General features: G+C 52.0%; 2 protein-coding genes across 8 annotated transcripts in view; one reads left to right on the top strand and one right to left on the bottom strand.

The window, feature by feature from the left end:
- The window catches only part of KANSL3 (KAT8 regulatory NSL complex subunit 3), a 70,098-nt gene extending 61,820 nt beyond the window's left edge, over nucleotides 1-8,278 (bottom strand). For all 7 annotated transcript variants that reach the window (XM_075910939.1, XM_075910940.1, XM_075910941.1 and 4 more), the window contains exons 1-2: nucleotides 8,137-8,278; nucleotides 7,219-7,506 (exon numbers count right to left, since the gene is read on the bottom strand). In XM_075910939.1, coding sequence (XP_075767054.1) covers nucleotides 7,219-7,433 — 215 coding nt within the window. In that variant the 5' untranslated portion in view covers nucleotides 7,434-7,506; nucleotides 8,137-8,278. The remainder of the gene's footprint in view (nucleotides 1-7,218; nucleotides 7,507-8,136) is intronic.
- Nucleotides 8,279-10,387: 2,109 nt separating this feature from the next.
- The window catches only part of FER1L5 (fer-1 like family member 5), a 63,422-nt gene continuing 58,508 nt past the window's right edge, over nucleotides 10,388-15,301 (top strand). The window contains exons 1-5 of the mRNA XM_075911059.1: nucleotides 10,388-10,450; nucleotides 10,566-10,703; nucleotides 11,699-11,754; nucleotides 13,454-13,545; nucleotides 14,040-14,148. Coding sequence (XP_075767174.1) covers nucleotides 10,619-10,703; nucleotides 11,699-11,754; nucleotides 13,454-13,545; nucleotides 14,040-14,148 — 342 coding nt within the window. The 5' untranslated portion in view covers nucleotides 10,388-10,450; nucleotides 10,566-10,618. The remainder of the gene's footprint in view (nucleotides 10,451-10,565; nucleotides 10,704-11,698; nucleotides 11,755-13,453; nucleotides 13,546-14,039; nucleotides 14,149-15,301) is intronic.

Below are 15,301 nucleotides of genomic sequence, written 5' to 3'. Positions count from 1 at the left end.
CATGGTATTTGTAACCCTGTTTTACACCCAACATCTCTGCCTTGGGACCAGTCTACACCACAAAATGAAATGTCTCCTGACAGGGTTACTTGCAGCTTGTTGTGCTGATGAGCCCTGAATAAGGTTTTAACCATGTCTCACAACCCACTGCAGTCGTAGGCATGGATCCCGTCGCACACAGCTGAGCATCTGCAGGACATTCCAGTTAGATCAGTGGAACGCCATACATGCTTGTGGATTTCATAGCCCCATTGGGGCCTTCAGTTGTAGCAGTTTGGAAACAGTTCACATACAGCATAAGAACACAAATACAGCCATAATGAATCAGACCAAAGGTCCACCCACCCCACTATCCTGTCTTCTGATGGTGCCAGTGCTCAGAGAAAATGGAGAACCGGGCAATTTCTCAAAGAATCCATCCCCCTGGCAGTCAGAAATTTAGGGACACTCACAGAATGGGGTTGCATCTCTGACCATCTTGGCTAACGGCCATTAATGGACCTACCCTTCACAAACCAACGTACTTCTTGTTTTGGATCCAATTAAATGTTTGGCATTCACAGAATCTGCTGCTAATGAATGCCGCAAATTAACTGTGGATTGTGTAAAGAAGTACTTAACGTTGTGAACTTTTTTGACTGTCATTGTACACTGACTGGATGTTTTCAGAGAAGTAGCCACAATGACCTCCAGATCTCTCTCACGAATGGTAACAGCTAATTTAGATTCCATCATTCTGCATGTATGTGCACTACTTTGCACTTATCAGTATTACATTTAATCTGCCATTTTACTGCTCAGGAACCCACTTTGTAACTCTCTGCAGGCAGGACAGAACTATCTTGAGTAATTCTGTATTGTCTGCAATCTTTGCACCGTGCTCTTTATCCCTTTTTCAGATCATTTGTGAATATGCTGTACGGCACTCGTCCCAGTGCACATCCTTGGAGGACACTATTTACCTCTGTGGAAAGTGACCATTTACTCCTATTCTTTGTTTCTTATCTTTAGTCAACTGATCCAGAACTGGACCTTCCCTTTTACCCCTTAAATACTTACTTGCCTAAGAGCCTTTGGTGTGGAGCCTTGCTAAAGGCTTTCTGAAAATCCAAATGTATGTCCTCAGCCGAATCACACTTGTCTATATACTTGCTGACCCCTTCAAAGTATTCAAAGACTGGGGAGGCCTGATTTCCCTTACCAAAGCTGAGTTTCCCCAATTTCATTGATTTGTCTGATAATTCTGCTCTTTACTATAGTTTCAATCAATTTGTCCAAAACTGAAGTTATGCTCACTGACCTAAAACTGCCAGAACTGCCTCGGGGCCTCTCTTAATAATCAGCTTTACATTAGCTATTCACCAGTCATCTGGTACAGAGGCTGATTTAAGTGATAGGTTACATTAAAAAAGTAGTTGTGCAGTATCACATTTGACTGCCTTCAGAATTCTTGGTGAATACATCTGATCCTGGTGACTTCTAACTATTTATCAATTTGTTCTAGGGTCAGTTCAATCTGGGACAGTTCCTCAGATTTGTCATCTAAAAAAATAGCTAAGGTGTAGGAATCTCCCTCATATCTTCTGCAGTAAAGACCAATGCAAAGAATCCATGGAACATGTTTACAATTACCTTGTCATCCTTGAGTGCTCCTTTAGCACTTTGAATGTCCGACAGGCTTCCTCTTGTCTGACAAACTTCTTTTTACACTTACTTGTCAGACACTCTACTTTCCTCAGTAGGATCTGAACTCCAAATTTTAAAGGATGCCTGTTTGCCTCTAATGATCTCTTTTTGCTTTGCTATTTAGCCATAATGATAATTTTATTTGGTCACTGCCGGATTATCCTGGCTCAAGTATTTGGGCAGTGTTAGGGGGATGAGCAGTGGGAGATGGAATTCAACGGGAAAGAAGATCCTTGACATGCTGTTTGTCTATTGTCGTCTTGCCAATTTACACTAAGTTTTTCAGGACAAGGATCTTCTTATGCATTTATATAGCTTCCAGAACAACAGGGTCTCAATTGTGACTGGGTCATTTCACCACCACTGGAATAAAAGCAATAACTAAAATCTCAGCTGCAGGACTGAGAAGTGATTTTACCACTGTTTACAGCTAAGCCCATTTGTTCAAAATACAAATTATTGAGATTCCTTGGGGCATTTGTTTAAATGCAATGTTTATTTCTAATGCTTTACCCTTTAGCTTAAGTAGCACCAGAGACTCAGCAGAAGTTACTGCATCTTGGAGCAATGGAGGAGAAAACATCTCACCTGTTTTCTTAGGCAAGATGCATTGCTTCAGGTGAGTAAATTTATCTCACACATGAGCTGTGTTCTGAGAGTCCTGCATCATCTGGGAAGCTCTCCAGTTCTACCTGATAGTCATAAATTCAGGCCTATGCAAATGAAGTGCGGATTAGTATTTTGCCATGCTTCATTGGCATAATTTATTCAAGCTGTTTTTGCACAAGGGGTTTTTGCGCAAAACTATGCAGTGTGGACATGGTTTTTTGCGCAAAAAACCCTTTTTGTGCAAGATCCTTATATCTCGCAGAATGCTAATCCGCACTTCATTTGTGTAGGCAAAGCCGGCAGCGTAGACAAAGTCTCAGAGTTTAAGACCAGAAGGGACAACAGGCAGTCCCCTAGTTACGCGGATCCGACTTACGTCGGATCTGCAGTTACGAACGGGGATTTTCTCACCCCGGAAGACTGGAGCGGCGGGACGCCTGGTCCCGCCGCCCGCCTCCTCCGGGGCGAGAAAAGCTGCTCCCCGTCTCCCTGGTCTGCTGGAGGAGCCAGCAGACCAGGGAGACGCTGAGCAAAGCCGCGGAGGACCCGGCCGGACCCGCGGTGCTTCCAGCTGATCTGGAAGCGGCCGCGGGTCCGGCCCCGGGTCCTCTGCCGCTTTGCTCTGCGTCTCCCTGGTCTGCAGACCAGGGAGACGCTGAGTAAAGCGGCGGAGGACCCGGGCCGGACCCGCGGCGCTTCCAGATCAGCTGGAAGCGCCGCGGGTCCAGCCCGGGTCCTCCGCCGCTTTGCTCCGCGTCTCCCTGGTCTGCTGGAGGGGGACGCAGCTAGTGCCCCCCCCCCAGCAGACCAGGGAGACGTGGAGCAAAGCCCGGGGCCTGTGGTAGAGCAGGTGGGGCGCTGCCGGTTTGTCCTGCAGCACCGCTCCTTGGCGCTACTGGACCAACCCGGCAGCACCCCAGCTGCTCTGCCCCAGGAGTCCTGTTTCAGCCGCTGCTGATCAGTTTCAGCAGTGGCTGAATCAGGACGCCTGGGGCAGAGCATCTGGGGTGCTGCTGGGTTGGTCCAGTAGCGCCGAGGAACGGCCGCGCTACTGGACCAACCCAGCAGCACCCAAGCTGCTCTGCCCCAGGCGTCCCCAAGTTAGCCGTTGCTGAAACTGACCAGCGGCTGACTACAGGAAGCCGGAGGCAGAGTTGCTCTGCCCCGGGCTTCCTGGAATCAGCTGCTGATCAGTTTCAGCAGCAGCTGACTTGGGGACACCTGGGGCTCTTAAGTTGAATCTGTATGTAAGTCAGAACTGGTGTCCAGATCCAGCCACTGTTGAAACTGATCAGTTTCAGCAGCGGCTGAATCTGGATGCCAGTTCCGACTTACATACAGATTCAACTTAAGAACAAACCTACAGTCCCTATCTTGTACGTAACCCGGGGACTGCCTGTATTAGATCATCCTTTCTGACCCCCTGTTTAACACAGGCTAGAGAAGTTCACCCAGCTGCTCCTAAATTGAGTCCATCTTGTCTTGATCTGAAGACTTGGGAGATGGAAAATCCATCATTTCCCATGGTAATTTGTTCAATGGTTAATCACCCTCACTATTAAAATGCGTCTCTTGATTCTAACTTGAATTTGTCTGACCTCAGCTTCCAGCCATTGGCAGTTCTTCTGCCTTTCTGCACTAGATTAAAGAGGCCTTTACAGTACCTGCTATTTTCCCCATGAAGGTATTGATTATATCAATGTCACCTCTCAATTTTCCTGTTGATAAAACTGAGCTTTCAGCCTCCCACTATTAGGTATTTTTTCCAGACCTTGAATCATTTTTGTGACTCTTTTCTGCACTTTCTCCATATTTTCCAACATCCCCGTAATGATTCAAATATTAGAACTGGATGCAGCAAATCAGTCTCACCAGTGAAGAAGAGAGATAAAAATCACCTCCTTGCTCCTTCTCTCTACTGTACTTATTCATCCAAGAGTTGCATTAGCTCAGTGGCAAGCAACCTGTAGGCTGCATCTGGGTCCATCACGGTAATTCGCTTACAGGCCATGAGACAGTTTGTTTATGGTGAGTTTCCACAGTCACAGCCCCAGTGGCCGTGGTTTGCTTTCTGAGAACTACCAACCTCCCCACCTTTTGCAGAGGCAGGCTGAGGCCTGGTCTGCACTTGGAAATTTTACTCTAACTATAGTCCTCAGTAATCACATGAGCGCATATGATGCTGGAGACAGGGAATGACCCAGCTGTCACTATCAGCTGAAGGCAGTCAGACTTCTCAAATGCAGTCAGCATTTAGCTAGCTCCCAAGCCCAGCAACCATGGTCAGCCATGGTGACATTCTGTAGTGTAGACTGGGTCTGCAAAGTTATTAGCTCATGCCCAGTTCCTCTCTAAGGCTACGTCTACCCTGAAGCGCTAATTCGGGATACCAGAGTATCCCAAAATAGCTATCCCACATCTTCACAGCAAGATGTGGAATAGCTATTTCAAAACATAACAGACTCGCTATTCCGAAATCCCTGTAAACCTCATTCCACAAGGAATAAGGGACGTTTCAAGATATTCTGAAATTTGGCGCAAAAGTACGAAATAAGCTTATTTCAAGCTATGGTGCTATGTAGACACACCCTAAAGGTTTTGTTTAGAATAAAATATAGCAATATGATGTTAGCTCAAACTACCCAACTCAACCTAATTAACTGCTTCTAAAAGTGTAGTCAAAACAAAGCCACTGTACTTACATGATTAGCTTTTTCTAAGCAGATTTCTACACTTTAACTGGACTTACTGAATGTTTCAGGCCTTGTCTAGACCAGAATGTAAAGGTATGATGTTCGCACTGGAGCTAGGCAGGAAACAATTTTCCTGACCCAGGAAAATTTTTGAGATTTTGAAAAATACTCTCATCCTGAATCTAGAGCTGTTTCAGAAAAAGGCTGCTTCTTCGCAGAATGAGGATTACCAATGCCGGAAAAACCCCTCTGTTCTTTTGATTTTCCTGAGGAAGAATGCAATTGCAGTTTTGACATTCCTCAAGTTTTGTTGGAAAAACAGTTGTTTTTCTGACAAAACTCTGTAGCATAGACATACCCTAGGTGAAAATTCAAAATCTGGCAAATGTACATAAATTGGAAATGCAACAAATGTCTCCAATCAAGTCAATTACAAAATTTAATTTCAATATCTAGTGAAAGAGCAGAAAATTAATTTCACCTCTGTATTAGAGATGTGACTGGGTAACAGTTAACCACCTCTCCCTCTCCCCATCTTTCCCCTTTAATCAGTTAACTGGTTAAACTTAATATTTAACCAGTTAACTAATTAAATGGGATTTTACATCCTACTCTTTACTTGGCACTGGTAAGACCGATGCTGGAATACTGTGTGCAGTTCTGCTGCCCACAAATCAAAATGGGTATAGATAAACTGGAGAAGTCCAAAGAAGAGCCACAAGAATGATTAAGGCTTAGAAAGCCTGTCTTATAATGAAAGACACAAGCAGCTCATCTATTTTGTTTAACAAAGAGAAGACTAAAGGGTGACTTGAGTACAGGCTGAAAGTACCTATGTGCGGAATAAATATCTGATAATGGGCTCATCAATGTAGCACAGTTGTTTTCAACCTGTGGTCTGCAGGCCCCTGGAGGTCTGCAGATGTCTTAAATTTCCAAATGGGTCAGCACCTCCATTTGAAATGTTTAGGGGCCTGCAAATGAAAAAAGGTTGAAAATGAAAAAGGCTGCAAATTTTCAAAATGGAATTCTCACAATTCCAAAACATTGTTTTCATTTTTTTTTCAAAAGGGGAAAGTCTAACAGCAACAGTTTCAATTTAGAAATATCAGTATATCTGACATTTAACTGAAAACTTCAAACCCAGCTCAATTAGTGTGTGTTAATGCTTTAAAAATTGATTCTAGACAAAGCAGGTTGCCCTCTAGGGGAGAACTTCTACAGCTTACATGGTCAGGTACAAATTGTCCTGTTTAGAGAACTGACAGATGAAATTCAATGTTGACAAATGTAAAGTAATGCATATTGGAAAACTCAACTTGGCACATAAATGGAGTCTAAATTAACTGGTATCATTCAAGAGAACTTGGAGTCATTGTGCATACGTCTTTGAAAACATCCCTTCAGTGTGCAGCAGCAGCCAAAAAAGTGAATAGAATGTTGGGAATCATCAAGAAAGGGACAGATAAGACAGAAAATATCATAATGCCTCTATATAAGTTCATGGTAAGCGACATGCAGATGTGGTCACCCCATCTTGAAACAGATATATTGACATTGGACAAGGTACAAAAAAAGCAACAAAAATGACTGGGGTATGGAACAGCTTCCACACGAGCAAAGAGAAGACTGCGTCTCTTCAGTTTGGGAAAAGAGACTACTACCGAGAGATATGGTAGAGATCTATAAAATCATGACTGGTATAGAGAAGAAAGTGTTATTTACTCCTCATAACAGAAGAACTCAGGGTTACCCAATGAAATGAATAGGCAGCAAGTTTAAAATAAAGGAAACATTTCTTCATACAACACAAAACCAGTGGAATTCCTTGCCAGAGGCTGTTGTGAAAGCTAGGACTTTAACAGGGTTCAAAAAAGAGCTGGATAAATTCGTGGAGGACAGGTCCATCGATGGCTATTAGCCAGGACGGGTAGGAATGGTGTCCTCTGCCAGTGTGTGTCAGAAGCTTGATCATTCCCTGCTCTGTTCTTTCCCTCTGGGACACCTGGCATTGGCCACTGTCTGGGCTAGAAGGACCTTTGGCCTGACCCAGTCTTGCCATTCTATGTTCTTATGCTGGGGTTTTAATATGTTACCTACTGTGTTGAAAAGCACCTTGAAAGCAGATACAGAAAGCAAGAAAGCCATCAGAGCATAGGAAAGGAGTATCCAAAATATGTGTGAATCCAAAGCAAATTAACTCAGAAGCACTAGAAAGGGCTTTGCTCACATGCTGCTGTCTTGGTGCCTCCTGGGGGTGACGAAAAGCATCCGTGCAGGCCGGGCACTGCTGGCGTCAGGGTGGGCACTCCATGGCTTGGCATAGCTATGGTCCAAGAAGACGAGGTCTAGCTCTCTCTCATGGACAGAGAGCTGGAAGAGCAACGAGGTTCCCATCCTCCTGGCTGAAGTCTGGAAGTCCCGCTCAGTGCCTCGGTAGGTCATGTCTTCTGGGTCGTCCCAGCATCTAGCGCCAACGTAAATGCCTCTTCCGGCTCCTCATCCTGGCCTCCTTGCACTGGGACAGGACAGGAGAGGGAGGGTGAACATGCTGCAGGAAAAGGGCCCTGCTGTATTGACCCAGCCCCAATAAAGCACAAAACAGGACAGACCCCCACCTCGCCAGACAGCCTGGGGCCCCTTAGCGTGTGTGCAAACTGCTCCAGCCCCAGAATGCCCCCAGTCAGGGCCCTCCTGCTACGAACTGGCACCACCACCACCCTGCCCCCCCAAGCCCCCTGCCCTGCCCCCCGCTCCCATCCCCCCAAATCCCACCCTGCCCCCCCAAACCCCCCGCTCCCCTCCCCCCAAATCCCACCCTGCCCCCCCAAACCCCTTGCCCCCACCCTGCCCCCCGAAACCCCCCGCTCCCATCCCCCCAAATCCCACCCTGCCCCCCCAAGCCCCCTGCCCTGCCCCCCGCTCCCATCCCCCCAAATCCCATCCTGCCCCCCCAAACCCCCCGCTCCCATCCCCCCTGCCCCTCCAAACCCCCCGCTCCCCTCCCCCCAAATCCCGTCCTGCCCCCCAAACCCCCTGCCCCGCCCCCCGCCCAGGCGCGCCGCAAGGGGGGGGAGCAAGGTCCGGGGGGGTCCTGGGGGGGCAGGGCGCTGGGGGAGGGTTCGGGGGGGGGCTCCGCTCCGCTCACCCGGGGCCGGCTCCGCGCCTCAGGCTCTCGCCGTTCCACCAGGCCTCAGCCGCCCGCCCGGCCCCGCGCACTGCGCAGGCGCCGCTCCCGCAAACCCCGGAGCCCGGACCTCGGAGCGGAGCGCGCGGCGCTGACACATGCCGGAGAGCGGATCGGCCCCGCGCGGAGCGGAGCTGGGCCAGGAAGGCTGAATGGGGGAGGCTTGTCGCAGCGCAGCCACGGGGCCTGCTGGCCAGCCCTGGTGCCCCCCCCCCCCGTGTGAGCCGAGCTCTCTCCCAGCCCCGGTGCCCCCGTGTGAGCCGAGCTCTCTCCCAGCCCTGGTGCCCTGATCACACTGGTGCATGAAACTCCGGGTGCACAGAGCCCCAGTCACTTAAACTAGTATCTTGGTTTCAGTGAGTTAAATTCCGGAAACCCTGGTGTTCCTGGCACCACCGCCGATGGCGAAATAGGCAAATACTGGGGTAGGGCCTCCCCGATGCCAGGGTGAGTGCGGGGCAGAATCCCGATCCCTGCTCCCACCGAGGCTGCATCGACCCCCCCCAAGCCGGGGGATGTGGTGCAATGCAGGGGATAGGAGAGACCCACAAATACATGCAACTGCAAACAGCGCTTCCATGAAGGGATCCCATCCAGGAGGGTCTCTTGTATGTAGCACTCTGGAATGGTTACTTGATGAAGGGTTAAGAGTGTATTTTAATTATAAATCGGCTTAGAAACACTGGTTAAGAAAATGTACAACCCTGAAGAGCTCTATCATGTATTCCAGGGGTTCCCAAACTTTTCAGAATCACACCCCCTTTTTGATTTTTGAGAAACCCTCACACCTGCCCCCCCAAAACTTGTTGAGCAAAAAAAAAAGAAAGGAACTGACCAGGCCCAAAAAACAGTCGTGGCCCCTTTGATTCCCAGGACCTGTGTAAAAACAAAGGTACCAATACTCCAGGTGTGTGTTCCAGTGGACACCCAAGCCAGGAAAAATAGAAAATACTGGACATTTCACATGGTATTTTCTGAATTTTTTTTACCAGACTGACCAGGCTCTTTCTTGGGGGAGGGGCGGGGGGAGGTTGACGGGGGGGGCTGGGTTGCCTTGCGCCCCCCTGGAATCTCTTCACACACCCCAAGGGGGGGCATGCCCCCCAGTTTGGGAATCTATGATGTATTCCATAATATATTTCATGTTGTATTCAGCAGGACAGCTGACTAATCCCTTTACTACAAACTTTTTGCAAATAAACCTCTGACAAACCTCAGGGTATATCAAAACACATGTAACTGACATTTTTTATTCACAAGTTTAGTGCTTTCAGTAAGGTACCGTCTGCTTGCCCAGTCTTCACCACCTGGCATGCAATGGAAAACACGCTCCATTTTCTTCAGAAAGACAATGCAGAAGAGTGGGGGGGGGTGATATCATTTGTTTCATTTGGGCTCAGGGATTTGGGTGGAAGAGGATGAACAGGGAGTGGGAGGGAAGAGAAGAAGACAGTGGGGTGAGGGCGTGGCCTGGAGGGGAGAAGGGGTCGAATGTGTGTTGGGCACAGGGAGAAGATGAGGGTAGGAAGGTCACCTCCCCAGCAGAAGCTTCACCCACCACCCTGCGTTCAGTGTTTGCATAGGTCCCCCAGCAGCCTCTTACTCTGCTTAGGGAGTTTCCACAAGCTGCTGAAATAAGCAGTAATTGGATCTTTGTTTGACCAACTGCTACCTCCAGGGTTCTCACACATTAGGCAAGTCTTACACTGGCTATGTGGGCTAGGTACATTTCCAGGGAAGGAAAGGACACCCAATGATTATTAGTCTATCATGTCTCCAAAACCTTATCAGTGACTCATAACACAGAACAAAACTTCATGTTAAGAAAGAGGGTGATTTGCCCACCAATTACATGTAGCCAAGTCTGGAGGGTAGCTTGGCCATTGTTTAACAACTCAGATCAACACTACATGATGTCTTAGGTCAAAGTGAAAAAAGCATTGTATCCAGTGGAAGCAGCAGGCTGAATGCAGACATCAATGTGGGAATTTGTTCAAGACACCAAAAAATGTCCAGGTACTACCAATAGCCAAGGCAGTCAGCACCTCAGGTTTTATCTCCAAAGCCATAGCATGGGATCAAACAGCTGACCCTCGCTGATCTATGAATGGAAGCCTCTTTCTTTCCTATTATGGCATCACTTCCTAGATGCACTATTTGGCCTTTTCCTCTATGTGATGTCATGCCTCACTCTGATCTACTTCCTGGAAACGGAAAGTGCATTCCGTACAGACAGGACTTCCAGTGAGACAAAGCCACAAAGCGGCATTCGGAGGTAAGCTGTAAACACATGAGTTACTGCTACTAACAACCCACTGACAGGACAAAAAACAGGGATGGGCAGAGTAAAGGGGAAAGAAGGAAGTACTGAAGGGCTTGTATGGTTACAGAATAAAGTCATTGGCTACGAAGAAGGGAGAGCATCAGCAGAGGTGGAACAGAAATGCTGCACCTCGTGGTTCTGTCTGCCAACATCCCCCCTGCAAAATTCACCACACCTGACTCCCACGTGTCTGCCACCTTCAGAGGTAACAACTATTTGCTCCCTATTTCCCTGGAGATAAGTCGATAACCCTTTGCCCGTCTCAGGTGCATTTTGTCTCTGCACATCAAGGGCCTCCTGCTGTTCCGAGCTGAGTGGTACGGAGGCAATGAATCTACTTAGTACTGAAGGACAAGACAAGAAGCCGCCCTCCCCCCCCCCATGAGCTGTGCAGCGGGGTTTGTAACAAGGCAGGGCTTCCCCCTTCTCGACAAGGCCTCCAACACACCCATCTCTCTTTTCTGCTGCTTTCTTGTAGTGGCTTCAACAAAACCTCCCCCTGGCTCCTCCCCTTCGCTCTCCGGCTCCCACAGCCGCCCTTCCCGGGAAGTCTGGCAGTCCTGCTGCGCCTGCTTCTATGCCCTGTTCCACACCCAGGGCTTTTCTCCCTGGATGCCCCTTCCAGATCAGGTCTCAGGCACTCTCTTCCTCCTCGCCCAGGGGCCCTGGCAGCCTCCAAACTCCCCTTCAGCTGGCCTCCCTTTCCCCGGTGCCCTCAATGCTGGGTCAGCTGATGCAACCCACCTGCACTGGCCCTGCTCTCTGAACAGCCTCTGTGACTTTGTGGGGGGAGGCTTGGGGGGGGGGAGTCTCCAGGATTGCCCGGGGTTAGGGCCTTCAGGAGTTAAAGGGGCTCACAGGAGCATTGTTAAGGCATCTGCGCCAAGCAGAACACAGGTCAAAACCAAAGCCAGGGAAGGAAACGTACCTTCGTAGGCACGAAGGCCGAGATTTCAAAGTGTCTGAGAGATTCAGATGCCTCGATTTTATGAAAATGAAAGGCAACTGGCCCTCCAAATCCCTGCCAAAGTTTGAAAGTTTAGACTTGTGTGTCATCTTTGACCGTCAGGGCAGGCCCCTGGCCTGCAGGGCAGACTAGATGAACATAGTGGCCCATTCCGGCCTTGGAACCTAGGACTCCACGGCACAGCCTGGCAGTGGAAAGCTGGGGGCATCCGCGGTATGTCTAATCTCTCCTAGATGTCACAAGGAGCACCAGAGTCGTGCAGAAGGAGCAGAATCCCACCTGGAATGAGGTAAGACTCAGCTAGCAAGCGTGTTCCCCCTCTGCTCCAAATGTGGCACATGCGCGCAGGCTGCCCCGAATCTACCAGACTGATGTGCAAATTCTGCTTTGTCGGAGGGTGATTGCACTGGCGTGTACGTGTGGGTCAGTCCACCCCTCAGACCTCTGGGCCAGTCTACACGCTGCTAGCCCATTGGTCAAGTTTAGGCTTGAAATGAGGTGAAGATTTCTAGCCAGCAGAGGGGTGAAGGTCTGGAACAGCGCCGGACCGAGCCATACTTGCACCCTGGGCAGCTGCCCAGCTAACCCCCGCTTAATCCGGCCTTGGTCTGAAACAAGCTCCCAAGGGGAGCAGTGGGGGCAAAGACCTACCTGAGCTTGGTAAGTTTATGGCAGGACGGATGCGCTGCCCCCAAAGGCATGGAGCTGACCTATGACTGCTACCAGCAAAGATCTGCAGTGGCCAGAGATGGGACACAGAGTTACTGCAAAGGATTCCTTCCCAGCTATCCGCCTGGTGGGTCTTGCCCACATGGGCAGGGTCTAACTGGTTGCTGTATTTGGGGTCGGGAAGGAATTTCCCCCTGGGTCAGATTGGCAGAGAAACTGGGATGAGGGAGAGTCACCTTCTTTGCAGTGTGGGGCACAGGTGTGTAAATGGCCATTCTGGGTCAGACCAAAGGGCCATCTCGCCCAGGGTCCTGGCTGCCGGCAGCGGCCAATGCCAGGGGCCCCGGAGGGAGAGAACAGAACAGGGAATCAGCTGATCCCACCCCGTTGCCCGTTCCCAGCTTTTGGCAAACAGAGGCCAGGGACACCCTCCCTGCTCATCCTGGCTAATAGCCATTGATGGATCAGTCTTCCATGGATTTATACAACTCCTACGTGCACCCTTCGCTGGATTTCAGAGCCCACGCACCAGCCGGACTGGGAACTTTCCCACTGCTATTCTTAGCGCTGTCGCTGAGCCCTGGGGGCCTGCGTCTCTAGGCCCAGGCTCTGGATTTACTACTGCAGGTGTGTCTTCGCAGTGTAGACATACCCAGAGAACTGGCCAACGTGGTGTGAGAGGTCAGGTCACAGAGATCCCCTTGGGACTGTCACCCGATGTGCTAATCATACCACTGAGTCCACCTGCCTGCCCTCGGGGGCGCCCCACCACCTGTCCTGATGGGCCAGAAGCTCTGGCCTCCCCCAGCCATGGCACAGGGTTGGAGTAAGAGCCCCCCCAGCAGAGTAATACAGACACTGAGAGCAGCTTAGGGGAGGGGGGGGCTCAGTTACAGGGACTTGCCAGCACTTGGGAGCATGGCCCCAATGAGACCAAACCCCCAGATAAAGCCACTTGATTCCGTATAAAAGTTCTACGCAGAGAAAGATCAGGTCAGTCCCCGTCGCCAATGAGAGATGCCACCAGCTGTTCCTCCGCCCCCAGGCAGCAGTTACTGGCGCTGGATGACAAACAAAAGTGATTTTATTAAGTGGGATCCGAGTGGCTGCAAGCGATGACAAATCAGCCCAGTAACTTACTTGGAACCAACAGGCCAGCTGAGCCCAGTGCATGAAGAAACCTTGTGAGACATGACGCTTTGTAACTCCAGACCCTATCTCAGGGGAGGTCCAGGTAGCGGAGTTAACCCAGTGTCAGTGCGACCAGAATTGGCCCCGCGGCGCCAGGTGATGGGCATATTGTGCTGCTTCTCCTGCAGACGCTGGTGTGGCTCCTGGCAGATCAGCCCCTGGACTGCGCCTCCTTCCTGGACGTACAGCTCCGGGAGTGGGGTTGCCCAGCTACAGAAAGGTGAATCGCCAAGAGCCAGTAAAGACTGAGCCTCTTGGGCTCTCTGGGGGCTGGTCCCTCGTGTTCCCACCCTCCTCCACCCACACATACTCCAGCATTTCCCTTCCAGCCAAGGAGACTGGCGTGGGGCGGGGGGGGGGGGGTTCTCCCTTGTTGCCCCTTCCAAAGCTTGGTCTTAACTAGGACCGTGGGTGGGAACATGCTGCCTAACCCTGACCCTTCTGCTGCCTTTCCTGGGCAAGAGCAGGACTCAGCGTCACTTCCACGTCACAACAATTCTGCCCTCCCCCTACAAGCCCCCTCAAAGTCTTCATGTACCTGCCCCGCTCCCGCCCCAACCGGGTCCTTTATATACCACTGGCCCCCCGTCCTTGCAAGCGTTGCCTGCCAGCCTCTCATCCCGCAAGCCGCCTGGACTCCATGAGCGGTGACCCTTCCTGTGGCTGGGGAGAGGATGCTGGCGCTGCTGACGAGCCGGCGTTTCTATCCGCTAGGGAGCTGGGCTCTGTTACTGTAGCGCTCACATCTCTGGCGGCCAAACCAAGCCGCAGCCTCACCCTGACGGACCTGCCCCTTCTGGACCGTGGCCACCAGCCAACAGGTGTAAGTAAGAGGGGCACCCTGGGGTGTTAATCCAGATGCAGTAAATGAGCCAGTCATTGTCCAGAAATGTGCAGGGCTGGGGGTGCAGCGCCCTGGGCTGCATTGGGCCACAGGACACCCACCAGGCACCACGTCCCTACAGCCACAGCAAGAGGGGGAAGGGTAGAGCCTCTGAAAGGCAGAGCAGGAAGCTTTTCATCTCCTGTTCCCTTGAGCTAGAGAGTTTTTAGCAGGAAGCTGCCCGGGTCTGACACTGTCGGGCAGGAATGAAGCCGCAATAACTGTCCAGGGGGAGCTCGCTGAGCTGCTCTTAGGCCGATCCCATTTCATTCCAGGCGGCGGCTGGGATTCAGCCGGAACTGGGAGCGGGAACCCTTCCTACCTTCCCGGGCTCTCTGCAGGCTCTTCCGGCTGCCGGGCGCTTTGTCCCAGCCTGGGCGGGCAGCTCTTTGGTAACTTGCTGGCGGGAGCTCCTCTCTGCAGCCTGCTACCCCCTCCCACCGCCACCCTGCACCGCTGACTCCCGGCCCCTCCCCTCCCGCCGCCACCCTGCGCCGCTGACTCCCGGCCCCTCCCCTCCCGCCGCCACCCTGCGCCGCTGACTCCCGGCCCCTCCCCTCCCACCGCCACCCTGCGCCGCTGACTCCCGGCCCCTCCCCTCCCGCCGCCACCCTGCGCCGCTGACTCCCGGCCCCTCCCCTCCCGCCGCCACCCTGCGCCGCTGACTCCCGGCCCCTCCCCTCCCACCGCCACCCTGCGCCGCTGACTCCCGGCCCCTCCCCTCCCACCGCCACCCTGCACCGCTGACTCCCGGCCCCTCCCCTCCCACCGCCACCCTGCGCCGCTGACTCCCGGCCCCTCCCCTCCCACCGCCACCCTGCGCCGCTGACTCCCGGCCCCTCCCCTCCCACCGCCACCCTGCACCGCTGACTCCCGGCCCCTCCCCTCCCGCCGCCACCCTGCACCGCTGACTCCCGGCCCCTCCCCTCCCGCCGCCACCCTGCGCCGCTGACTCCCGGCCCCTCCCCTCCCACCGCCACCCTGCGCCGCTGACTCCCGGCCCCTCCCCTCCCACCGCCACCCTGCGCCGCTGACTCCCGGCCCCTCCCCTCCCACCGCCACCCTGCGCCGCTGACTCCCGGCCCCTCCCCTC

This window comes from Pelodiscus sinensis, chromosome 28 (genome assembly GCF_049634645.1).
Source record: "Pelodiscus sinensis isolate JC-2024 chromosome 28, ASM4963464v1, whole genome shotgun sequence".
NCBI lineage: Eukaryota > Metazoa > Chordata > Testudines > Trionychidae > Pelodiscus > Pelodiscus sinensis.
The sequence above is the reverse complement of the archived record's forward strand: the minus strand, read 5'-3'. Positions and strand labels throughout refer to the sequence as shown.